General features: G+C 45.3%; 3 protein-coding genes across 4 annotated transcripts; 2 read left to right on the forward strand and 1 right to left on the reverse strand.

The window, feature by feature from the left end:
• Positions 1-1,185: 1,185 nt before the first annotated feature.
• On the reverse strand, positions 1,186-4,623 carry LOC133628487 (endogenous retrovirus group K member 5 Gag polyprotein-like). 2 transcript variants are annotated; one of them, XR_009820720.1, is made up of 2 exons: positions 3,782-4,620; positions 1,186-1,275 (listed from the first exon to the last, which is right to left on the reverse strand). XR_009820720.1 is itself a non-coding variant. In XM_062016711.1 (2 exons), exon 2 carries the CDS (start codon positions 3,519-3,521, stop codon positions 1,587-1,589), a length of 1,935 nt encoding a protein of 644 aa, XP_061872695.1. In that variant the 5' UTR covers positions 3,522-3,670; positions 3,782-4,623; the 3' UTR covers positions 1,502-1,586. The 2 variants fall into 2 exon arrangements, 1 of the variants encoding a protein (XP_061872695.1); XM_062016711.1 differs by lacking the exon at positions 1,186-1,275 and adding an exon at positions 1,502-3,670 and having other exon boundaries at positions 3,782-4,623.
• A 5,365-nt stretch (positions 4,624-9,988) lies between these two features.
• On the forward strand, positions 9,989-12,969 carry LOC133628514 (adenosine 5'-monophosphoramidase HINT1-like). The gene is made up of 3 exons (XM_062016776.1): positions 9,989-10,223; positions 11,694-11,798; positions 12,630-12,969. Exons 1-3 carry the CDS (start codon positions 10,011-10,013, stop codon positions 12,792-12,794), a joined length of 483 nt encoding a protein of 160 aa, XP_061872760.1. The 5' UTR covers positions 9,989-10,010; the 3' UTR covers positions 12,795-12,969.
• Positions 12,970-22,083: 9,114 nt separating this feature from the next.
• On the forward strand, positions 22,084-25,877 carry LOC133628621 (adenosine 5'-monophosphoramidase HINT1-like). Its single transcript, XM_062017037.1, is given in 5 exon segments — positions 22,084-22,088; positions 22,815-23,091; positions 23,093-23,134; positions 24,619-24,714; positions 25,552-25,877. Coding segments are annotated over 5 exon segments (570 nt in total). The 3' UTR covers positions 25,702-25,877.
• The last annotated feature ends 246 nt before the right edge of the window (positions 25,878-26,123 follow it).

Here is a 26,123-nt window from a genome sequence, read left to right on the forward strand (position 1 = left end):
TATTGTAATTGAGCATTTTCTATGGCCTTTTCAACCAATCGAAGAGCTTGTTTTCCCTCTTCTGTTAACTTGCGAGGAGAGGTAGGATCAGGGTTTCCCTCAAGTATTTTAAAAAGAGGATGCAAATCGGCTGTTGTTAACTTAAGAAAAGATCTGAGCCAATTAATGTCTCCCAAAAGTTTTTGAAAATCATTCAAGGTTGTTAAAGAATTTGTTCGTGTGGCAGTTTTTTGTGGTATAAAAGATTTAGGATATAGTTGAAACCCCAAATATTGAAAAGGATATGATTTTTGTACCTTTTCTTGTGCTATTTTCAAACCACGTTTAGTTAACATCTGTTCAATATGAGCATAAGCATGTTGCAACTTATCGATAGATGAGGCTGCTAAAAGGATATCATCCATATAATGGATACAAAGAACATCAGGAAATTGTTGTCTAGTCGCTTTTATACTTTCATGAACAAATTTTTGACAAAGAGTAGGACTATTAGCCATTCCTTGAGGCAATACTTTCCATTGATAGCGTTCCATAGGTTCACTAAAATTTATGGATGGAATGCTAAAAGCAAATCGACATTTGTCATCTGGATGTAAGGGGATAGCGTAAAAACAATCTTTTAAGTCAATAATTATTTTTTCAAAATTTTGAGGAATGGCAATAGGACTGGGTAGACCAGGTTGTAACGCTCCCATGGTACACATTGTTTTATTGACTTCTCTCAAGTCTTGGAGAAGTCGCCATTTCCCCGATTTCTTTTTTATAACAAAAATAGGTGAGTTCCATGGTGATGTGGAAGGTTCTATATGACCTAATTGTAATTGTTCCACTACTAATTGACGAGCAGCTTGCAATTTTTCTTTAGTTAGAGGCCATTGATCAACCCAAACAGGTTGATCTGATTTCCAACAGATTTTATCTGCATACATAGTTACTGATAAATTTATCAGATTAACTGCTAGGCGTATAAAGGTATGCACCCATTTGTGTCAAGATATCTCGGCCCCAGAGGTTAAGAGGCAAACTTTCTAGTACATATGGTTGAATGGAACCAGAGTGTCCCTCTTTGTCTGTCCAACTTAACAACTTACAGCTTTGAAGAGGCAAATTTGCAACTCCAATTCCTTTTAGATCAGCTGAAGCATGCTGTAAAGGCCATTCTTTTGGCCATTGTTTTAAAGTCATTACCGATACATCTGCTCCGGTGTCCAAGAGTCCTGTAAAATTTTTACCATCAATTGTTAACTGAAGTTCAGGTCTCTGATGATTGATGGGCTGTAAAAGATAAACGTCAGTAGATCCAAAACCGCCTGTTCCCCGAATGGGGGAATCAGCTTTTCCTATAGATGAAACATAAGGAATTAAAAGCAACTGTGCAATCTTTGTTCCTGCAGGTAGATTAAAGACAGAAGTTTCAGATTGTAACATAACTTTTAACTCTCCTTCATAATCACAATCAATTAGTCCTGGTATAACTCGCAATCCTTTCATGCTCAGACTACTTCGTCCCAATACCAAACCGCATGTTCCCGCAGGTAATGGGCCATATATCCCTGTTGGGATAGCTTGTGCCCCCATTTCAGGTGTTAATACGAAGTGGGAGGAGGAACACAGGTCCAGTCCGGCACTATGACTGGTGGCTCGGTGGAGTTGTGAAATGGATTGTTTAGCTGGTGCTCTGAGGTTTGCACCTGCACAGGATACATCCCCTGTTTGTTTGGGTGGGCCCGGGGCAAGCCCATTGAGAAGTTTCCCGACTGTAAGGAATTGCCGTTCTTATCATATTTAGATCGGCATTCATTAGCCCAATGATTACCCTTTTTGCATTTTGGGCATAAACCTGGATTTTTTCCATTATTACTTGGAATCTTTTTATTAGGACATTGACGTACTTGATGCCCCATTTGTCCGCAATGAAAACAGCTACCAGGAGGGCCTGCAACCCTTCTGTTTTGCTTAAATTGCATTGCAGCTAAAACTTGCTCAACAGGTTTGCCCTGTTGTGCTGCGGCAGTGACTATGCCTTGAATATATCCAGAGCTAACATCAGAACATAATCTGATATAGTCATTTAATGTTGATTTATTTTTCCAAGGTCTTAATATGGATTGACAGATATTATTAGCATTTTCAAAAGCTAATTCCTTAACTAAAATCATAGCTGAATCGGTGTCTTGTATGAGCCTAGATGAAGTTTGTAACAAACGAGATACAAAATCATGATAAGGTTCATCTGGTCCCTGTCGGACTTTAGTTAATTCTTCCCTAGACGTTCCATGTCTAGGTAGCCCTTTCCAGGCTTTCAAACCAATTTCTCGAATGGCATCATATGTCGCAGCAGGGTAAGTTAATTGTTGTGCCAGATCAACATGCGGTCCTGTGCCAGCTAACATTTCATGAGTAATTCCTTGTTGGCGAAAGTGTGGTTTTTGAGAATAATCATAACAGGAATCCATAAAATCTGTAAGCCATAACAAATATTCTCCTCCCGTTAAGGTAGCTTTAGCTAAGCCTTTCCAGTCCCATGGGGGAAGAACTTCAGCTGCAATGGTCTCTAAAATAGCAATAGTATATGGTGCAGTTGCACCATATTGAGCAGCAGCTGTTTTCAATTCTTTAAGATTCTTAAATGTAATGGATGTATATGTAGCAATTCTAACATTGGCTTGAGTAGGGTGAGGAGCATATGTTATAGGATAAGCATGAAATATTTTTGAAAACCCACTCACATCTTCACCTTGTTGTTTAGCTTGTAGCAATGATAACTGTAAGGGTGAGTGAGGTGATATTTGATGGTATATGTCAGGAGGGGGCGGACGTCTACCAGCTTCTATTGCTGGTAAAATAACAGGTTCCTTTTTTAAAAGTGTTTGCTGTTTCTTCAATTTAAAAGGCGTATTAACAAACACTTGATCATCTTCATTATGATACTGAGCAGCTTCTTTTTCTAATTCAGCTTCCTCATCGGAGGATAATTCTTCAGATAATTCTATAGGTCTCAAGGCGCTCTTGCTTTGTTTTAACGGTCGGCATTTTTTACCTCCCGTATTTGAGTACATAAGAAAGGGATTTTTAAATTTAGATTCCTGAATATCTTTTTGTTCATTATTGATTATTGATGGATATTCAGGTGGAGCAGAGGGTTGTGAATCGGGATTAGTAAGAGCAGAAGGTTTTAAACCTGAATCCGCTGAACGAGATCGAGGACGTGTTTGTCGTTGCCATTTATCATATTCAGTATCACCTTGTAAACATTCTTTAATTAAAATCCATAAAGGAAAAGCATCTATAGGGATCTTATCAGGGCCGTTAGCAGCATAATAGCCTTTAATGTTTTCACCAACCTTATTCCAGGTTTCCAAGTTAATAGTGCCTTTATTCGGAAACCAAGGACACACAGTGTCTATAAATTCTAAAAATCCACCCACTTGCTTGGTGGTTACAAATATATTTCGACTTTTTAACAACGTCTTAACCATAGCTACAAACAGCTGTCTTTCCGTACTATGTACATGTCCCATATTTTAAATTGTAAATGCTGAATATGAGGGAGCCCTACCGTTGAGTCACGAGGTTCAGTTTGGACCCCCTTGCTTTCTAAGACACCTTATAGAAAGGGCTTAGGTGCGGCTGGATCCAGACTTAGTCTCAGACTTGGTCAACGGAAAATCTAAGACAAAAAAGGGATTTTTGTTTTTATTTTACTGAGATAAATTTCTACTTTCTTATATTTTACACCTTCCTAGTAGTTCTGCCCCCCTTTATTTCCCCTTTTCCTTACCGCGGTTCTGTTGATTCGGAGGCAGCTCACCCTGGTCAAAGGCAACCGAGTTTCCCGGGTTTCGGCACCATTTGTCAGAGACCAGCTCTTTCCAGGACGATGAAGGACAGGCGGACCACTGCTCTTTGAGCAAGTGACAGTTTATTGCTTCTTCTTATGCTCTTTTTATAGTCAGTACATATCGCAAAGGTCATCAGTATAGGTTAACAAACAATATGAGTACGTATATTTTCTATATGCTACAAATCAATCAAATGTTATCTACAAAATTTATGGTACTGTTTACTACATTTTTGTGATATATGTTCCGTGGTGTCGTTATCATTGTTGTGTATACAGGATGTTTTTGCTTAAGTTAGGGGCTTTGTTTAAGGAGCCAACCCTTTCAGGCAGGCTTCCTTAGAAAAGATTAACCCTTACCAGGCAAATCCTTTCGAGGGCCATTCTACCCTTTCAGGCAGATTGGTCTCATCACAATCTGATAAGTGTTGAACAATTAATGATATTTCTGCTACTACCACCTCATCAGTTAGTAATATTGAGTGTCCTTGTTTCCTTTGGATTCTTATTGCTTCTTTAGTTTAAGACACAAGGGGTTTGTAGTCTGAGATATATGCCACTGTCCATCCTCGAGTGGAGAGTCCAGTAGTCCTCTGAGTCTGATGTAATGAGTCCAGTCTTTTTTAGCTGTTCTTACTGCTGTCTCAGTGATCAGTAACACCTGGAACAGGTCTTCTCATTCGGGTGACAGTTTGGCTTCTTTTTAGGACTTGATCCAGATCTGCCCTTTAGGCTCGATGATGTGGGCTGCAAACTCGAGAGGTGGTGTTTGGGCCATAAGTCCTTTTTCCTGAGGAAAGACAAAATGACAACCCCAGTATCTAATTCTTTTAATAAATATCTTTGGTTTAAAGGGCCTTAGGCCAGGTTCTCTTCTTCCTGGGGGTTATTTCCTCAGGATCCTTTGTTTGTTTGTTTTTTTACAAATCACACATCATTCACAAATCTGTTTGGCCACTGTGTACATTCCTACACATACATATTTTCTTAAAGCTAAATCGCATATTGCTTGCATTCCCCAGCGACTTCCTTGATATAAAATAGCCATTATTTGCCTCATAGCTTGTTCATTTAACATTTCTTTTCCATCTGGGAGGATCCACCTCCCCTCTGTCTCAATGTCTTTCAACTCTCTTTTTCTGTAAACAAAGGAGTTGCCTTTGGTGCAGGTACCTGGGGGTGAGATTATACATACTCACAATCTCATGGCTTAATGTCGCCTCTTTGGCTGCTTCATTGGCCAATCTGTTTCCTCTGGCCCTAAAAGAATTCCGTTTTTAATGCCCATTCACATGGACCACGGCAATCTCATTTGGAAGTGATAAATTCCCTAATACCTGTTTAATTACTTCTCCATGTACTAATACTTTTCCCTTGCTATTGAGTAAACCTCTTCTCATGCTTTTCCAAAAGTTTATACCACTTCAGAGACATACCTTGAATCAGCATAAAATGTTCATCTTTTCCTTCTCACAGTTGTAAGGTTCTGTTTAAAGCATATAATTCGTATGTCTGGGCTGACCAGGTATTTGGTAATCGCCCTGCTTCTTTTGGCTCTTGACTCATTCCTTCAATAATTGCATAGCCATTATGCCTTTTGCCTTGAATTACTCTCAAGGCCTGTATGTAAAGGTATTTCTTTCAATTCAGGTCACACTGATACTCTATTATATCTTAACAATTGTGTTCAAAGTTTTCACATGTCATGACTCCCTTCCATAGAGAAGTGGATTGATTAAGGCATGGGCTGGTAGTCAAGATTAAAGTTGAGAACATTGTCTTTTATATCAATATTCTAGAATGGGTTAGCCACCTTTCAGCTTTTCGAGTTAAAATAGTTTTCACTTATTGGGAGGTATTTATTACTAATATCACTCCAAACTTTAGTTTTCTGCTTTCCTCTACTAAGAGGGCAGTGGCAGCTTTTGCCTGTACACATTCTGGTCATCCCCTCAATATGGGATCCAGAAGTTTGGATATATATGTGCTATTGGTTGTCATTCACCCCCCCATTCTTGAGTTAACACTCCCTTATCTACTGTGACAAACAAAACAAGCGGTTTAGCTAAGGATGACAGTGTTAATACAAGAGTGGTGATTACACTTTGTTTTGATTCCTGGATTAGCTTTTCTAATCCTTCTGTACAAGTTAAAACATTTGGCTCTTCATTTAGCAATTTTGAATCTAACTCATTTGTTTTCTGTGCATAAAAGTTTACCCACAGAGGGCCATAGTCAGTTAATCACAAACATTTTCTTAATTCCTTTTTGTTTGTTTGCAAGAAGGGCAATTTCACAATTCCCTTTATTCTCTCTGGATTCATTCTGTGTTTCCCTTCACAAATAAAATGTTCAAAATATCTAACTTCCTTTTTGACAGATTGCAATTTGGATTTTGATACTTCTTGCTCTCCTAAAAAGTTTAATAATCAACAAAAAAAATCTGTGGCTTCTTTTACCACACTGTTTTCTTTGCCTGAAATTAAAAAGTCATCAATATACTGAAGTAAAATAACATCAGAAGAAGGACTATCAGATTTATTTGTTCTTATATTCTTTCTTAATCTTAATAACATCAGTTTAAACATAAGGAAAGAAAATCTCTCTCCTTTAACTCCCGAGAGTTTTATTTGTTGATAACTTTGCCCCTCGGGGTATAAAGTTTAATGACATTCTGGCAGCTCCCGTGCCAACCAAGAGGACCACCTCTTCTTCCTGGGATCCCACCTTTAGATTTATCAAGGGCTCCCAATGGGACTTCTAATTACGAAACTCCAGACCTCTCCATTCAGTATTGTCAAAAGCCAGTAATGACACCACCTTTTCTTTTTCCTTCGACTTGGAGCATTCTCTCTCAAACTGCCCCACTTCCCCACACTTAAAACATCCCGCTGGGGAGGAAACAATCTACATTGCCTGCCCAAGCTGTTCTTTACCTTCCCCCAACACTCCTTCCCCTGGCTCCTTTCATGCCTCTTTCTTTGTTCCATGCAATACACTCCTATCTTCCTTCACATTCCAATCACACACATCAAATTTCCAATCATTATCCAACAAACTCTATCCATTTGCTCAACTTCCATAATCCCAGTCTAAAGTCATTCTGAGGCTAAATTAAAATTTCATCTCACATTCCTGTGAATTATCTTTTCTTTCACTTCAAACAAAATAAGTTTCACATACATTTTAACATCAACTTTAGATTATATCCTGAACATCCAAAAAAAATAACACACACTGACTTCCTCACACATACATAGCATATCAAGGAGTTAAAACCTTCCACAAAAACTCACTCACTGATTGCAAAACATTTTACACAAACACACTCCTCATACATATAGTGCAGAGACTGGCTCTGCAGGTGTCTTTAGTTAAGAGCACACACAATTGCTGCAGCTTATTTTTTTTTATTTTTTCCTCTAATATTTATAGTATACAACCTGAACTGCAGCCTTTTTGGCTACAGTCTGATAAGTGTTGAACTTATCAGCAAATGATTTGTTTTGATATTGCAATATTACAATTTGACTTTACAAATCTCATTGTCATTCTATATGAGTGTTTTAATAACACCTTCTCCTTTTGTTGGAGCTGGTTTCACTATGCTGTTAACAAAATCAATTCCTGTCTTCCCCAGCCCACAAGTTCCTTTTCTTTTTCAATAGACAATTTTAATTTTTCTCTTTTTTCCTTATTCAAGAATGTTAATTTGAACTGATACGTTTAGTTTATAAAACAATCCTCTCTGTGACACTACATTTATTTTGTCAAATGACAGGGACAATGAGAAAGACACAGACATTAACAAAAAGACCAGTCCCACTTTACTCTCTACATCAAAATGTCACAGAAAACAAGACAATGCATTCAGTCACCACAAAAAGCCCACTACACTCTGGACGACAACAACAACAACAAAAACCAAAACAAAATGACACACATAATCATTTATATATTATGCAGGTTTTCAGGTGAGCTCACTCGATGTCAATAAATGGATGCTTGGAGGCATCAAAATCTAAGGTCCACAAACACACATGCTGCCAAAACTTGTTTCCTCATCTCTTTAGACCACATAAAACAACAGTACTGTATCCTGAGTACCTGACATGTCTTCTCAGCTTCCAACATCCTCCCAACGGACTATCTGGAGGAATGCTCCCGGGACCCTTTTCCTCATCCCTTTTATTTTCCTCAGGCCTGACACTTCTATTTCCCATTCTGACTTCCCAAGACTTTTACTGTCACTCTGTGCTTTCACTTTGTCCTTCTCCAGCTGTTTTCCTCGCGGAACAACAGAACCACGGATCCGGACTCCACACTCACTTCGTACCTGTTGTACGTCTCAAAAACACACACGCACAAAGAAAGTCTCTCAGAATGCCTTAACCATCCAGGTAATACTTAATAGTCAATTTTCTTACCTTGGTCCGTACACAGAGTTTCCTGGTCGATATGATCGTGCCTACTATTCCTATAATTCCCCCCTGTGGTTCACTGGGTCTGCCTTCAAAACTTGGTCTGAGGATCCGACAGTCTCCTCTGGAATCCCTGTCAATGATCCACGAGACCGTTGAAATCATCGGGACGCGTCTTCCCGTCCTTCAGTGACAGAGGTCCCCCAGGAAGACGACTTCATATCCCGGACGAACCCCCATCTGTGAGAAACAAAACAAGCTTTCTCGCGAAAGACTCAGGACTGACTCTGCAGTGAAGCACTTTTATTAAGCGTTCTTGCAAGAGCGAGTGTCCTAGCTAGTAGGCACACCTGATAGATACAATATTCGGCTTTTTATTCCCTATCCCGGTTGCAAGGTCCCTTCCTTGTTTCCCCATTGATTAGGTACTCAAAGATTTAAAACTTCTCGAGGCGCCTAAAAATCTTCCCCAGAGGATGTCTGCTTTTGTATCCTATCATAGAATCCCCCCACAGTCCTAAGATTTAAACTCTAATTAACACTTCAAACAAACAGATGTTAGTTGCTACACAGAAACAGATAACAGTCCCAGGGTCAATTCACTGATTTACACTACACAGAAAGAGACAAGGCCAGTTCGCTGATTAATACTATATAGAAATGGATAATAGAATAAAAAATGCAATTGTTTGTCTTCATTTCTTTTCTAATTCTGCAAAAACAACATCAGCATTTCTCACAACCACCCCAAACAAAATCTGCTGGAAGGACAACGCTGCAAGGCATAATGCAATCTATGAAACCGAAGCACCACGGCCTACCTAGGCCAACGTCTTACCCCTAAACAGACTTGAATTGATATAGCTGTCTAGACCTACGCCCAAAGGCAGCGGTGGATGCCATAGCTGGAAGCATGCCTAGCTGGAAGATCTCCTTGGACAAGTAGTTATGTTACAAGAGGAGCTCTCTATCCAGGAACGTATTGTATGCTGTCCCAGGCTGAGCGGAAGCCTACTTTAAGGCTGTGCAAGAGTCCAAAGCCAACCTCGAGGTGACTTGACACAAGTAACTTTGGAGATGAAGGAGACTGGACGCTTGTCTGTGTGGAAGGAAGAACCCTCCCCCATGTCCTGAAGTGTCTGTACATAACAGACAGGAGGCAGCCGAGCCTGGTGAACCCGACAGATTATCTATCATCCTCTATTTTTCTGAAAGCCTCCTACCCAGCTTAGCGCAAATCCTATCTTGACCTGCCCTCCAGCACTCAGGCCACCAGTGGTGAACGCAGGCTAAGTATTTTATTTTCTCCCAGGAAGCGTGGAGCTTAGAAATGTCTGCGTTCCCTGAAGCGGGACATTTGGAGAACAATTTTGAGCAACTTCTGTTGCTTCTGGGAAATGTTCTGAAAAGTTAAGGCCTGCGCTGCGCTGCCCTGGCAAAAGCGGTCGATTGACTAGAGGGAGCAGCACCAAACAGTTACAAGCACGTTTGGGATGGACTTGATGCGGTAATAAAGAACAAGAAACGGTACTTCTAGCTACGGTGGCCTCTTCTGAGACCTCGTGTCCTGGCCAGGGGTTCGCGGCACTACACAGCGCAGATCCTTCCGCGGACTCGCCGAATGTGTTCTCTCCCCGCCTCCAGGTTGGATCCCTCCGCGCGCCGGGGACACGCAAACTCCCTGCGCGCCGGTAGGCACCGGGCCGACGAGGGGCGGGGACAAGCGAAAACGACAGGCGAGACAGCCAATGGAGACGCAAAATCGGCCGGCGGCCATCTGGCAGCCCAATGGACGCCGCGGAGGGCCTGGCCGAGTGGAGGAAGCGCAGGGGCGACAAAAGGACTTGGGGTTGACGAGATCATCGGGGTGCGAGCCGCGCGGCCCGGTGGCGCCGGTACCGTCTTCGGAACGATCATCGTCCAGGCGCTTCCCCGCCAACGTCATCTACGAGGACGAGGAGGTAGCCGCGACTTTGCTCTGCGCGCCCCATTGCCCCCGCGCTCGCAGGCACTCTGAGCCGAGGACCCGTTGCGCGGTGCCCAGCAGCGCGGCGTTTCTGCGGGTGACCTTGTGGAGGGACGGACGGACGGGGCCTCTCTGGGTTGCGGCGCTCTCTGCTGCACCATCCCTAAACATCGCGCTTTTTCCGTGTGCCCCGCCCCACTCCCGCCACATTTTCCACGGCTGCCGCGGCGCGTACTGGGTTGCTGGTGCTGCCCGGCTCGCCTCGGTTCCCAGCTCCACCGTGCCGTGTGTGCGCGCGCGCGGGCGTAGAGGAGGGCCTCTGAAGGTAAGGCACTTGGCAGCAGCCGCAGACGTTTTCCGCGTGATATCCCTTTGGCACTGCAAGTCGCGCCAAGTTTGCTGCCGAGGGACGGGAGCGGTCTTAAGTCGTGTAGGATGAAAGTCCTGAAACGTTAGATTAAGCACTCGCAGGCGATCTCCTAGGGGATTCCAAGTGTGTGGATGGATGGATTGGAAACAGTGAACGTCCGATTAGTGACCGTCATGAGTTAGTTCTGCATAGGAGAAATGCAAGTCTTGGTGCACCTCGTAATAACATTATAGAGTTTTCACCGCTCTGCTGTGCTAGGCTTTTGTTCTGAACCCCTAAACTGGATTATCAAGGCAAAGAATTACAGCTTTTCTTTGTTTTCTCGAGGGGCAGAAGTAGAAACCGATCATCCTGCAGGCTGCAAAAACTTCCCAGATGCTGTTTCTGTGGTGAAGTGGGACTGTGATAACATGCATGCTTGCAAGGTTCACGGATGCTGGTGCACCAGAACTGGAGCAAGCTGCTTAGACGGTTGGGGAAAAAAATGCAGCTGTTTCCCAACTGGTGTTAACTTTAAGTTCGTATCCTGTATAATTTTGTTATTAAAACGCTGAAGGTTAACAGTTAGGGCTATCTTCTGCTTTTGAAGGTGGGGTTTGTGTGCAGTATAGAAGATGGCCTCGTACTATGCACTTGCAGGCTTGCTGTGACTATGCTATTGTTCAATACTTGATCTCCCTCCGTACCATGGAAAATGAGTGGCTGCTGATCTTCCGCTTCACTAAGCTGTTGGCTGATTCAGTTAAGCTATTTGTTTCCTGCCTCTGTGTGGACCACGTCAAATAGAAAAACTGCTTAGGAAATGATCACCCCAAATTCAAACGTACTGGAGGTCACTAATCTGAAAGCACTGGCCTGTCTCCTTGCCCCCATCATCTTGCACGCTGAGTCTCACTTCCAAAGGGGGCTCTGTGAATATGTTGTACTTTGTGTACAGAAAGTATTCTTATTGCGTAAGAAAAAGCAACGTTTTGGCTTGCGTTTGGGATCTCTGGTAACCTGCTTCCATACGAGTTCAGTGGGACATGTTGAATTGCTGAAGCTATTACCTTTCTCTGAAGCCAATTGCGTTTTAACGGTTTACTCTCCCTCCAGTGCCTTGTGTTCCTCGATCTTTCACCCCAAGCTCCGACACGTTTCCTAGTCATGCCGAAGGAGCCAATTATTAGGTGGCCTGAAGCAGAAGATTGTGGTGAATCTGTAAGTACTGCCGAAGCTGTCTGTACGCTAAACCGTATCTGTAACTAGTCCCTAATTTCCCAGACTCTTTCCCATCCCCCCTTTCCCTCTTCATAGGGCACAGTAGGCTATTTTGGGGGATGGATAGTTGGGTGTGTGGTTGCCTCTAGCTTGTAATGGAGTAGAGCTTTTTCACTAAAAGTAGTGATATAAAGCAATGCTCATCCCTGGGTATGTACTTCTGGTGCAAAACACGGTGGTTTTTTGCAGCGCAGTCTGATGCCCATTTTCATGGTTTGGAGGAAAAGTAGTAGTACTTCTCCTGACATGGAGAAGAGGGCTTGGGGTTTTCGGCAGGTCAGGGGTAAGGAAGGGCAAAGCTGGTTGAGAGGTGCCGGACGCTTCACTGTTAGCCGTGAAAGCGGAGTTCAGAGACTCTGTATAACCAACGCAAAAGGCAGCCTAAAGGTTCTTTTCCACTAGAATTGCCTATGTTGCCTGAAGATATAATGGGGGCTTTAACCTGGAGACAAACTTAGCTTCTGTGGCTGTTTTATAGTTCCTTACTGTCTGTCTTTAAAACAATTGCGTAGCTCCCTTCGCCCCCATTTCACCTCCCCCCTTCCCCGACATAGTGTGCCCAGTCGCACTTTGCAGCCTTGCTTGGAAAAGGACATTTGCAGGCAGCAGCACAGACAGTAATTTGAAGCACAATGTTTGAATTGCTAGGAACTGGCTACTCGGTTTTTCTAGGTGGTTCTCTGCTCTCGTTCCATCCCTTCCTGCCTTCTCCCCTCTTTGTGCGTGGCTTTTTGTTTTATTTTATTTATGGTTTTGTACTTCTTTCTCCAGCTTCTTGGGCATTTAATGATTGTTGGCAAGGAGTGTGCTGCTCACCTGGGCCTGACCAATGGATTACGAAGGGTTATGGATGAAGGACCCAAGGATGGGCAGTCTATATATCGCATACGTCTACATATTCTGGGTGGCCGTCAGTTGGACTGGCCGCCTGGCTAAGAGTTTTTCACCGCAGGAGTTGCTACACGTGTACACGTCGCCACTGCATGGATTTCGACTGTTGCCCGTCAATCTAGCCTCTGTCGATGTCTGATTTTCTGTGACGTGTGTCTGTGGAAGGTAATAAAAGCTTTGAGCAGCAGTTGCACAATAAAGATCGAGCATGGGGATATCATCTCTGTCTCGTGTGTCTTACTGAGGGAAATAGTTCTGCAAGTTACAGTGGAGTCTCCTGGGAGCGTAAGTATGCTGAATGTTTCGTTCTGTTAACAGCATTCTATAGATAGATAATGATTTGCCCAGTCATCTGAAGCGTGACACTGGAACCGCTTAGCAGTCTCCCGCGTCTTGTAGGGAGCAAACCCTTAGCTTTTTGGAAGTGGCACGCAAATGTACATAAATCCAGTGGTGGGTGTTGCTAAAACTTGAGGAAATTCCGTACGTGACGCTACAGGCACGCCATGCAAGGATGGTTTCGGCAAAGTGCAACATGTTGGAAGTGTCCAAGACCTGTTGGAGCATTTTATCGATGTCTGTGTGATCAGGCCCCATTGATGTCCCTTTTCTGGTGAGGAGGGATATGGTGGGAGAAAAGGATGGGTCTGAAGTGCAGCTGGGGTGCTTCTGTAATAGAGCGGACCCTCTCTTTCGTCCATTTGAGTCGACTGTCCTGGCTCTGTCCCCTCCCACCTCTTGCACACCACCAGCTTACTTTGGAGGTGGGGATGGTTGGAGAGACAGCCTCCACACTGGGGGAGCACTGCTCAACAGTAGCCAAAATATTGGTGTGTTATCAAGCCCCTTCTGTCTATAACTACAAAGCACAGCACCTGTGCAAGCATATTTAAGAAAGGGCAAAAAGCTGTCGGGCAGGTATTTCCCATTTTGGAGATAGGAAAGTTGGGAAATATCTAGGAATCGAGTCACTTTAGGGGTTGGGGGGGAATATCAAGAGAAAATAGTCTTCTTTGTGAGCAAGGAGAGGTTCTTGTGAGAAAAAGGACCTAGACTCCATTCTTTTTCGCACTTGGTAATAAAAATGACACCTGGAACTCCTTTGTGCAGAGGGATGAAAATGTGCAGAACCTGTTGGATGCTCTGTGTGTGCGTGTTGGAAATCCAGGAAGGAATGGCTGTAAAGACATGGACAGGTTGTGTCTTTGTATAGGCGGATAATGTAATCATATGATTTTGTAACTTTTTAACAAATATAAGTCAAGCAAGTTGTTGAGTCAGGTGTGCACGTTTGTGGTGGAGCGATCCCCCATGCGCCCGGCAGCGAATGAACATACCTTCTTTATAAGTCTTCGAGTTATAGAGTCTGTTTCCGCAAGTCATTTTGGCACTCCAGATGGGACACACTCTGTTGGACTGCAGGAACGACCGAGGAATGGACGTCCTAGCTGCGGCCCGAGTCTCTTTTTCTTGGAGGAACTCCGCTCCCAGCTGCTCACTGTGGAAGCAGACAGCGACAATCTATTCTGCGGACAAGGTATATAAAAGAGGGAAACGGGACCACAATTGGGGCAATCGGTAAGTCGTGCAGAGACGTCTGGTGCACTACAAATTCCCTGTATAGATATAAGTTGAGAAGAATCTCGTCATTGGAGGGGGGTTACTTGGTTTTCATAACTCAGAGGCCCCAGTCGAGATCTGGATGGTTAGAGGGTGAATTTGCATGACATCTTGGTTTTAGTTTGCAGCTGCGGAAGGGATAATAACTGGTATAATAATAATAATAGCATTGTGGTGTTGGAAGTACCTGGGCTTATTTTTGTTTGTAAGATTAACAGATATTGTTGATATTGTGGTTAAAGTTGTTATGTGTGTGTGAATTGAGTGTTTGAATGAATGAGACGCAGTCTGACTGCGAAGTGAGTGCGGAGTCCTTATCCGCGGTTCCGCATCTCTGCACGGAGACTGGCCGGAGATGGACGAAGCGTGTTAAGTAATTGTAGTGTTTGCTAACTTGTCTACATATGTTTTATGTGAACCAAGGGAGTCAAGAAATATATTTTAATAGCACTATTTTACACTATCAAGGTAGAGATAAGGAACGAGAATGGGAAGTTCAGCTTCCTGGTGTTAAAGCATTACCGAGAACTTTAAATTCCCCTTGGGGAGAGAATCCCACTCCAAACAGGAGGATTGGGACTATATAAATATCAGGGAATATACTTAACTTTTGTGTGTGAGCTATACAGTGAAGAAAAAAGAACTCCATCCATTGCCCCTTTAGAAATTCCCTGTTTAAAACACCTCATTTGGAATGCGCTGGGTAGGTAAAACTGAAGTGTATTTCTTGCCAATACATGTGCAGTTGTGGTAGCAGAGTGAGGAGTGGTGATTACTCTGAACATCTATATTGGTGTCTCCAGTGTGAGGAGAGCAAGGCAGAAATAAAAACTCTATTCTGCAGTTAGGAATTAGGATTATCAATTTTGTGGAGCATCTCAGAGAAAGAATTACAGAAGGAAATTCAGAAGCGCAGAAAAACATGTAGACAAAAGATTACCCAAAGAACCGGGCAAATGGTTAAAATAATGAGGCAAAATATTTGGTCCTAAACAAAGAACTAGTACCATTAAGCAATGATTATGTTATGGTGATGGGAGCCACTGGCCAATGTGAAAAGTCATACTTTTTTGAACCCTTAAAGTATAAATTGGGAAAGCAAGTAGGAATTCACAGGTTTTTGTATATGCCTAACTCCACAAAAGCCCTTTTGGGAAGAGATTTGCTGGAACAGTTACAAGCTACGATTAAATTTGAAAAAGGTCACATTAGCTTGGAGATGAATGATCAAAATTGTATACAAATTATGAGCCTGTTATTAACTAATATCGATACAGAAGGAAACATTAACGAGGACATCATGAACCAAGTATATCTGGGAGTATGGGCTATGGATGTACCCGGTAGGGCAAAAAATTTACCAGTGGAGGTAAAACTTAAAGAAGGACAACAGTCGGTAAGGATTAAACAGAATCCCTTGAGGAGGGAGGACAGGCATGGGATTAAACCGATAATAGAAAATTCTTGCAATTAGGATTGTTAAGGGAGTGTGAGCCTAGCTTTAACACTCCCATATTACCAGTCCGCAAGCCGAATGAGTCCTATTGGATAGTCCAAGATTTGCGGGCAGTCAATAGAATAACTGAGGACCTCTACCCCATGGTAGCAAGTCCTTATACCTTGTTAACTGTGCAACATCTGCAAAGGAATAAAGAAGCTGCACAGACCTTTGATCAGCTAAAGAAGGCTCTGTCTGCCCCAGTCCTAGGACTTCCAGATGTAAACCATTTTTCCTGTTCTCACATGAAAAACAGGGGATTGCCTCGGGAATATTGGCTCAGGATTTGAGTCCATATCGTCAGGCAGTTGCTTATTTTTCCAAATAGCTGGATGCAATGGCAAAAGTCTGGCCTGGACGTTTACGGGCAGTTGCAGTTGTTGTGATAAACATTCAAGAAGCCCAAAAATTTACTCTAGGTCAGAAGATGACAGTGCTGGTGTCTCAGTATCGTCAGTTTTAGAAGCAAAAGGGGGACATTGGCTTTCTCCCCAAAGATTCCTAAAATATCAAGCCATAATAGTGGAATAGGATGATGTGAAAATTATGGTCACTAACATTGTCAATCCAGCTTAATTTCTTAGCAGAAACTCAGGGGAACCAGTGCAGCATGATTGCTTAGAGACCATCGAAGCAGTATATTCAAGTCGCCTGGATCTGAAGGAGATCCCGCTGGACAATGTGGAAAACTGGTTTACAGATGAGAGCAGCTATGTTCTGCAAGGGAGAAGATATGCTGGGTATGCAGTTACAACCAGTCAAGAAGTAGTAGAATCAGGATCACTACCTACAGGAACCTCTGAACAAAAGGCAGAAATAATTGCCCTTACTCGTGCTTTGGAGTTAGCACGAGGCAGAGCTATTAACATTTATACAGACTCAAGGTATGCCTTTGGAGTTGTCCATGCTCACAGAGCAATTTGGAAAGAAAGAGGACTTTTGATCTCTCAAGGGAAGCACATTAAACACGCTGAAGAAATTTTAAAACTATTTCATGCCATTCAACTTCCTGAGAAGGTGGCTATTATGCATATCAGGGCACACCAAAAAGTAAGCTCAGAGTTGTAAAGAGGAAATGAGCTGGCCGACAGAGAGGCAAAACAAGCTGCAAAAGGAGAGGTAAGGTTTGAGGGAACCTTGTTTCTAGGTGGACAAATCTCCCTGGAAAGTAAGTCAAATTATAATAAAGAGAACAAGAAATTGATCACAGATCTAGAAGGAACATATAATGAGGAAGGATGGGCCGTTACCCCACAAGGAAAATTAGTCATTCCCACTTACTTACTATGGCCTTTAGCGAAGGAAGAACACAAAAAGGGACATTGCGGGCCAGGGGCAAAGCTGTGCACAGACATCTGATCAGGCAAATTATAGCCAGGAATTTATACAGTACTGTAAAACAAGTATAAAATAAGTATAAAACAAATAAATATAAAATAAGATGACTGACAATCAGTCACTTTATTCTATAAAAGCCTAGTCCTAGTTCTGTGGGGTGAGAGGATTTCTGCATATCCTCTTTTGGAGTGTGTCTGAAAACTTTCTCCCTTTTCAGCAGAGATACCTCTTAAGGGTACCCTCTGGATCTGAGAGATTCTCTTGTTCTCTTTTACATGGGTGAATAACATCATTCTCTATGAAATACAGGCCAAATCACAGCTCATTGTGATGATCTCCATGAAAATGAAGCTACAAAACAAAGAAAGGGGAAATGTGGGAATAAAGAACTGGTAATTGGATGGTTTAGGCCCATCAGGGAACAAAAGACCACGATTAGTCTCAAGTACCAAAGACCTGAGAATTGCCAAAGGGCAGGGAGAGCTTAATTGCCACTTATGGTCCAGGACAAAACAGACAAGGCTACTCGGCTTGGGGAAGAAAACAGAAAATAATTTATTCCAACACCAACTAAAACATAACCATAAAACCCCAAAATATAATCAACACAAAACAACACATAATGGTACAACAATGAAGAGTATAAACCAACCCTTTAAGACCACCTTCTCCTCTACCTCTTCCCGGGCTCAGAGCCCTAATCCCAGTGTCTTTATCTCCCCTCCCCCCCGAATGGCTCAGGGGGGCAGAGAATGGGGGTTTCAGTCAGTCTATTCCTGATAGCTTCTGCCGTTTGCCTTTCCTCAGGGCAGGCGTCCCCACACCAGTCCTCCCTGCACCTCCGCGTGGTACCTCACACACCCAGCACCCCTGCACGGGCAATTCCAATGTCTGTTCAACCCAAAGGCTGCAGCTCTTCTAAAACTGCCAGCACTGTCATCTTCTGACTCTCTTGTGTGGGTCTGCTCTGCGGCCCGCAGGCTCTCCTGCGCCACGGCCGCCTCCTCACACAGTCTCTCGCCCGTCCGGGCGCACTCACACGGAGCTGCTGGTGGCTCTCAGTCCTTACATTGCCCTCCATGGGTTGCAGGGGTACAGTCTGCGTTCTCACCATGGGTTGCAGAGGGGTCTCTGGTCTGGTGCTCCTCCTTCCTTCCACCTTCTCTGACTGTGGGGTCCGTGTGGTCGCCTCCATCTTGTACCACACTTACACCTCCTCCCAAGGAGGTGTTACCATCCCCAAAATTACCATCCCCAAAATAGTCATCACAGAGGCGCCAGATTGACTCAGTCAAGCCGGAGATGGATCTGAACCCAAGAGCTGGGGGAGTGTTCAAAAACTCTTTACCGGGTCTTCACTGCAACCCACTCCCCGTTACCAAGAAAAAGCAGCTCCTCAATAAACTATGACACTGGCAAAAAAAAATGTAAGGTGGTTTTGCCAGTAGGAAAGCTGAAAAGGCTGCAGAAACTGGGGTTGTTTGGTCTGGAGAAGAAGAGACTGAGAGGAGATCTTATTAATATTTATCAATATCTAAATAGTGGGTGTCGGAAGCTTGGGACATTCTTTTTTCTGTTGTAGCTGGCAGAAGTACAGGGGGTGGTGGGATGAAGCTGGAACACAGAGGGTTCCACTTAAATATAAAAAAAAAGCAAAAAACAAAACCAAACAAAAAAACTGTGAGGGTGACGGAGCAGAGGAGCAGGCTGCCCAGAGGGATTGTGGGGCCTCCTCCCTTGGATCAGCCTGGGCATGTTCCTATGTGACATGGTCTGGGTGAACCTGCTTCTGCGGGGTAGGGGGTTGGACTGGGTGATCTCTGGGGGTCCCTTCCGATCCCTAACATTCTAACATTCTATGATTCCATGATTCTATGATTCAATGATCGATGGGGGCAGATATGAATGGGCTCCCCTAGAAACAAAGGTTGTGAAGGAGCTACATGGGACTGTAAAGACACACGTTTACAGATGCCTCATCAAAGACCAACATAGCGGCAGTGGTATGGAAACAGGGAGACAGATGAGAGAAAATCTTGCATACTGACGCCACAAAATTGGTGCAATATCTGGAGGCCAAAGCTGTCGCCTTTGCCCTGGAGGCATGGCATTCAACACCACTCAATATCGTCACCGGCACAAGATTTGTTGCTGAACTAGTCTGACAATGTGCACGAGCCATTTGTGCCTCCACTGGTATAGCAGACCTCATATTGAATGCCTTACAAACTCATCCTGCCCCCTGCTCTATTGTACACATCAGCAGTCACACCAATATTCCGGGGGCTTTTACCGAAGGTAACAAAAAGGTGGATGAAGCAGCGACGCATGTATGGCCTATCTCTGCTCAAGAGGATTTCCCAGTGGCCAGACAGCTACACACCTTTTGCGTTGTGGAGTGCGGGCTCTACATCATCAGACCAAGATCCCTCTCCAAGTGGCAAAGCAGATAGTTGCTGCTTGCCCTCAATGTGCTTCAGCGCTAGCATGGGAAGCTGGAGTTAATCCCCAAGGGTTGCTCCCGAATCAGATCTGGCAAACGGATGTCACAATTTATGAGCCTTTTCATCCCAACCATCACTTCCACGTCACCATTGACACCTGCAGTGGCTACATACTAGCTACCCCCATACGCGGAGCCACAGCGTGCCACAGGATCAGGCACTGGCTACAGTGTATAGCCGTCCTAGGATGTCCTGAACAAATCAAAACTGACAATGGGCCTTGTTACACCTCCCATGTAACACGGGAATTCTGTCAAACCTGGCAGATTAAATTGGTGCACGGTATCCCTCACAATAGCTCAACCATCTTAGGGAGGGGGAGAGCATGGGACATAGAATTACCCCCGATAGGCAACACAATATTTTAGTGCGCTGTCTGTACGTCCTTAACCACTTTGTTCGAGGGTCAGGACCCATACCGGCGCAAGCACACTTTAGGGAACAAGAACCGGTAGCAGTAGATAAATTGCCAGCAGTCAAATTATGGCAAATCGACACCGGGGAGTGGGAATCAGGGTGGAAACTTAGATGCCTGGGCCGAGGGTATGCTTGTATAGAAAAAGAGGGAATCCAGCAGCAGCTCCCGGCAAAACAAATATGACCAGGGATATGAGTCTAATGGTCGAGTGAGTCTCTTTTGCAGGTTGACGTGTTCTTCGGAGTGCTCGTCATGAAGCAGATCCAGCTGGGGTCACTCAACTATTGGCGAGTTTGTGCAGTGAAGTGGAACACGACCAGCACCTGTTTATATCTTCCCACAATTGGCTCAGCTAGCACGTGTGCTGGGCAGACATGTCAAATATCAGCCCGTGCCACAGGATGCTGGAGCTTCGAGCTTTGGGAGGGGGAGATGTTGTAGGCATCCAGAAGATCTCGGGTTGTAACATGAGAGGTGGAGGGTACAGAAGAAGTGGGCACAGGGTGGAGTGAAAGGAGGTGCTTGTGTTAGCAGATAAAAGCACATGGTGTAAACAATTAGTGGGAATAAAGCATCATCCATACTGTGTATGTAGTGATCTTGTCCCCTCAGCGGGGTTGGGCTGAGTGATCCGTGTGGGCAGCCTGGTGATGTTGCTGGTAGCGGCAACATATTTCCCTGCTGCCTGGGGATCCAGCAGGTGGGTATTTCCTGAAGGAACTTTTTCATCCTCTTTTTGGTTTTTTTGTTGTTTCCCCCTGTCCTGTTGAGGAGGAGCAGTGAGAGAGCAGCTGGGTGGGCCCCGACAGCCGGCCAAGATCAATCTGTCCCAAAGCGTAAAAGGCACGTTCCTCCGTGTAGAAGTTGAAGGCAATCGGTGGTTTACAGAATGATAGTGACTGGGGTAGGAACGGGACATTTTGGAGATAGGAAAGTTGGGAAATATCTAGGGATTGAGTCACTTTAGGGGGTGGGGGAGAATGTCAAGAGAAAAAAGCCTTCTTTCTGAGCAAGGAGAGGTTTTTGTGAGAAAAAGGACCTAGACTCCATTCTTTTTCTCACTTGCTAATAAAAATGACACCTGGAACTCCTGTGTGCAGAGGAATGAAAATGTGCGGAGCCTGTTGGATGCTTTGTGTGTGCGCGTTGGAAACCCAGGAATGAATGGCTGTAAAGAGGTCACGGAGTAGATGTGAGCTTGGTTAACTGAGTCTTGGTAAAGTTGATTAAAACAGCCTTAGAGAAGGTAATGCCTTGAGATGTGAAGGGTAAAAGGACAATAAGTAAGGCTGGAGATGTAGTTCCCACCCCTTTTGTGAGGAAGGATGAGGACTGAATGTTGATTTGACTGAAGCACAGGTACCACTCCATCTTCTGTAACTGAAATTTCAGTAGCAAAGGAGCCCCAAGGCTGAGAATTGGGCCCCAGTGAGGCTTTTGATACTGTCCAGGTTTCCCCTAGCAATGACCCCAGAGCTCTGAGGGCGATAGTGAAGGGCATGGGGACCCAGCTGGTGTTCTCCTCAATCCTGCCAGGGTGAGGGGAAAGGGTGGGAAGAGGGCATTAATAATGGGGGACATCTGCCCCCAAATAGACCTCCCCAGGATTGATATAGCTGTCTAGACGTAGTGCCCGAAGGCAGCGGTTGGTGTCATAGCTGCAACCATGCTGAGCTGGAAGATCTCCTTGGACAAGTAGCTACGTTACTAGAGGAGCTCGAAAGGCAGCTTGCAAGCCAGGAACGTGAGCGTAAGGTCACTGCATCATATTGTACGCTGTCCCAGACTGAGCAGCAGCCTGCCTTAAGGCTGCGCAAGAGCCTGAAGCCAACCTCGAGGTGACTTGATACAAGTAACTCAGGAGATGAAGGACACTGGACGCTTGTCGTTGCTCGGGGTGGAAGGAAGAACCCTCCCCCATCTCCTGAAGTGTTCCTACATAACAAACAGGACGCCATGGGGTAGGAGACTGAAGCGCATGTGAGTAAGGGACAGGAGTCAGAATAAGCCGACCATGCAAAACTGTCCCAACCACCCACTCGCATGAGAACCAGGGCCACCAGAGAAGCACGTAAGGATTTTAGTAATTGGCGATTCCCTACTGAGAGGCAGCAAAGTGCCCATTTGTCATCCAGATGACTTTCTGTAGAGAAGTCCGCTGCCTATCAGCAGCTCGCATTCATGGCGTCACCGAGAGGCAGCTGAGCCTGGTGAACCCGACAGATTATCTATCATCCTCTATTTTTCTGAAAGCCTCCTACCCAGCTTAGCGCAAATCCTATCTTGACCTGCCCTCCAGCATTCACGACGCCAGTGGTGAACGCAGGCTAAATATTTTATTTTCTCCCAGGAAATGTGGAGCTTAGAAATGTCTGCGTTCCCTGAAGCAGGGCTTTTGGGGAACAATTTTGAGCAACTTCTGTTGCTTCTGCAAAATGTTATGAAAAGTTAAGGCCTGCGCTGCCCTGCCCTGCCCTGGCAAAAGCAGTCGTTTGACTGGAGGGAGCAGCACCAAAGAGCTACAAGCACGTTTGGGATGGACTTGATGCGGTAATAAAGAACAAGAAACGGTACTTCTAGCTACGGTGGCCTCTTCTGAGACCTCGTGTCCTGGCCAGGTGTTCATGGCGCTACACAGAGCGGATCCGTCCGCGGACTCGCCGAATGTGTTCTCTCCCCGCCTCCAGGTTGGATCCCTCCGCGCGCCGGGGACACGCAAACTCCCTGCGCGCCGGTAGGCACCGGGCCGACGAGAGGCGGGGACAAGCGAAAACGACAGGCGAGACAGCCAATGGAGACGCAGGATCGGCCGGTGGTCATCTTGCGGCCCAATGGACGCCGCGGAGGGCCTGGCCGAATGGAGAAAGCGCAGGGGCGACAAAGGGGCTTGTCTTAGTTGACGAGATCATCGGGGTGCGAGCCGCGCGGCCCGGTGGCGCCGGTACCGTCTTCGGAACGATCATCGTCCAGGCGCTTCCCCGCCAACGTCACCTACGAGGACGAGGAGGTAGCCGCGGCTTTACTCTGCGCGCTCTTCCTCTTCCCTTGTCCCCGTCCCCCTTGCTCCCGCGCTCGCAGGCACTCTGATCCGAGGACCCCTTGCGCGGTGCCCGGCAGCGCGGCGTTGCAGCGGGTGACCTTATGGAGGGACGGACGGTCGGGGCCTCTCTGGGTTGCGGCTCTCTCTGCTGCACCATCGCGCTTTTTCCATGTGCCCCGCCCCATTCCCGCCACCTTCTCCACGGCTGCCGTGGCGCGTCTTGGGTTGCTGGTTCTGCCCGGCTCGCCTCGGTTCCCAGCCCCACCGTTTCGTGTGTGCACGCCCGCGTGCGTAGAGCAGGGCCTCTGAAGGTAAGGCACTTTGCGGCAGCCGCAGACGTTTTCCGCGTGATTTCCCTTTGGCACTGCAAGTCGCGCCACGTTTGCTGCCGAGGGACGGGAGCGGTCTTACCTCGTGTAGGATGAAAGTCCTGTAATGTTAGATTAAGCACCCGCAGACGGTCTGCTGGGGGATTCCACGTGTGTGGATGGATGGATTTGAAACAGTGAACGTCCGATTAGTGACCGTCATGAGTTAGTTCTGCATAGGAGAAATGCAAGTCTTGGTGCGCCTCGTAATAGCATTATAGAGTTTTCACCGCTCTGCTGTGCCAGGCTTTTGTTCGGAACCCCTAAACTAGATTACCAAGGCAAAGAATTACAGCTTTTCTTTGTCTTCTCGGGGGGCGGAAGTAGAAACCGATCATCCTGCAGGCTGCAAAAACTTCCCAGATGCTGTTTCTGTGGTGAAGTGGGACCGTGATAACATGCATGCTTGCAAGGTTCACGGATGCTGGTCCACCAGAACTGGAGCGAGCTGCTTATACGGTTGGGGAAAAAAATGTAGCTGTTTCCCAACCGGTGTTTACTTTGAGTTAGTATCCCGTATAATTTTGTTATTAAAACACTGAAGATTAACAGTTAGGGCTGTCTTCTGCTTTTGAAGGTGGGGTTTGTGTGCAATATAGAAGACGGCCTCGTACTATGCACTTGCAGGCTTGCTGTGATTATGCTTTTGTTCAATACTTGATCTCCTGCCATACCATGGAAAATGAGTGGCTGCTGATCTTCCGCTTCACTAAGTTGTTGGCTGATTCAGTTAAGCTATTTGTTTCCTGCCTCTGTGTGGACCACGTCAAATAGAAAAACTGCTTAGGAAATGATCACCCCAAATTCAAACGTACTGGAGGTCACTAATCTGAAAGTACTGGCCTGTCTCCTTGCCCCCATCATCTTGCACGCTGAGTCTCACTTCCAAAGGGGGCTCTGTGAATATGTTGTACTTTGTGTACAGAAAGTATTCTTATTGCGTAAGAAAAAGCAACGTTTTGGCTTGAGTTTGGGATCTCTGGTAACCTGCTTCCGTACGAGTTCAGTGGGACATGTTGAATTGCTGAAGCTATTACCTTTCTCTGAAGCCAATTGTGTTTTAACGGTTTACTCTCCCTCCAGTGCCTTGTGTTCCTCGATCTTTCACCGACACGTTTCCTAGTCATGCCGAAGGAGCCAATTATTAGGTGGCCTGAAGCAGAAGATTGTGGTGAATCTGTAAGTACTGCCGAAGCTGTCTGTACGCTAAACCGTATCTGTAACTAGTCCCTAATTTCCCAGACTCTTTCCCATCCCCCCTTTCCCTCTTTATAGGGCACAGTAGGCAATTTTGGGGGATGGATAGTTGGGTGTGTGGTTGCCTCTAGCTTGTAATGGAGTAGAGCTTTTTGACTAAAAGTAGTGATATAAAGCAATGCTCATCCCTGGGTATGTATTTCTGGTGCAAAACGCGGTGGTGTTTTGCAGCACAGTCTGATGCCCATCGTCATGGTTTAGAGGAGAGTAGTAGTACTTCTCCTGACATGGAGAAGAGGGCTTGGGGTTTTCGGCAGGTCAGGGGTAAGGAAGGGCAAAGCTGGTTGAGAGGTGCCGGACGCTTCGCTTAGCCGTGAAAGCGGAGTTCAAAGACTCTGTATAACCAACGCAAAAGGCAGCCTAAATGTTCTTTTCCACCAGATTTGCCTATGTTGCCTGAAGATATGATGGGGGCTTTAACCTGGAGACAAACTTAACTTCTGTGGCTGTTTTGTAGTTCCTTACTGTCTGGCTTGAAAAAAATTGCATAGCTCCCACCCCCTCCCCCCCATTTCACCTCCCCCCTTCCCCACCATAGTGTGCCCAGTCGCACTTTGTAGCCTCCTTGGAAAAGGACATTTGCAGGCAGCAGCACAGACAGTGATTTGAAGCACAATGTTTGAATTGCTAGGAATTGGCTACCCGGTTTCTCTGGGTGGTTCTCTGATCTCGTTCCTTCCCTTCCTGCCCTCTCCCCTCTTTGTGTTTGGCATTTTATTTTATTTTATTTCATTTATGGTTTTGTACTTCTTTCTCCAGCTTCTTGGGCATTTAATGATTGTTGGCAAGGAGCGTGCTGCTCACCTGGGCCTGACCAATGGATTCCGGAGGGTTGTGAATGAAGGGCCGGAGGATGGCCAGTCTGTGTATCACATACGTCTACGTCAGTTGGGCTGGCCACCTGGCTAAGAGTTTTTCACCGCTGGAGTTGCTGCACATGTACACGTCGCCACTGCATGGATTTCGACTGTTGCCCATCAATCTAGCCTCTGTCGATGTCTGATTTTTCTGTGACGCGTGTCTGTGGAAGGTAATAAAAGCTTTGAGCAGCAGTTGCACAATAAAGATCGAGCATGGGGATATCATCTCTGTCTCGTGTGTCTTACTGAGGGAAATAGTTCTGCAAGTTACAGTGGAGTCTCCTGGGAGCGTAAGTATGCAGAATGTTTTGTTCTATTAACAGCGTTCTATAGATAGATAATGATTTGCCCAGTCATCTGAAGCGTGACGCTGGAACCGCTTAGCAGTCTCCCGCGTCTTGTAGGGAGCAAACCCTTAGCTTTTTGGAAGTGGCACGCAAATGTACATAAATCCAGTGGGGGCTGTTGCTA

The sequence above is a fragment of the Colius striatus genome, chromosome W (assembly GCF_028858725.1).
Source record: "Colius striatus isolate bColStr4 chromosome W, bColStr4.1.hap1, whole genome shotgun sequence".
Taxonomy (NCBI): domain Eukaryota; kingdom Metazoa; phylum Chordata; class Aves; order Coliiformes; family Coliidae; genus Colius; species Colius striatus.

What these genes read in the sequence shown, in the direction of transcription:
- LOC133628514 (XM_062016776.1), top strand. Translation starts at nt 10,011, where the DNA reads ATGGAGACGCAAAATCGGCCGGCGGCCATCTGGCAGCCCAATGGACGC. An exon ending in TCATCTACGAGGACGAGGAG is followed by an intron (nt 10,224 to 11,693) that starts GTAGCCGCGACT and finishes CTCTCCCTCCAG; the next exon opens with TGCCTTGTGTTCCTCGATCT. An exon ending in CAGAAGATTGTGGTGAATCT is followed by an intron (nt 11,799 to 12,629) that starts GTAAGTACTGCC and finishes TTCTTTCTCCAG; the next exon opens with CTTCTTGGGCATTTAATGAT.
- LOC133628487 (XM_062016711.1), bottom strand. Translation starts at nt 3,521, where the DNA reads ATGGGACATGTACATAGTACGGAAAGACAGCTGTTTGTAGCTATGGTT.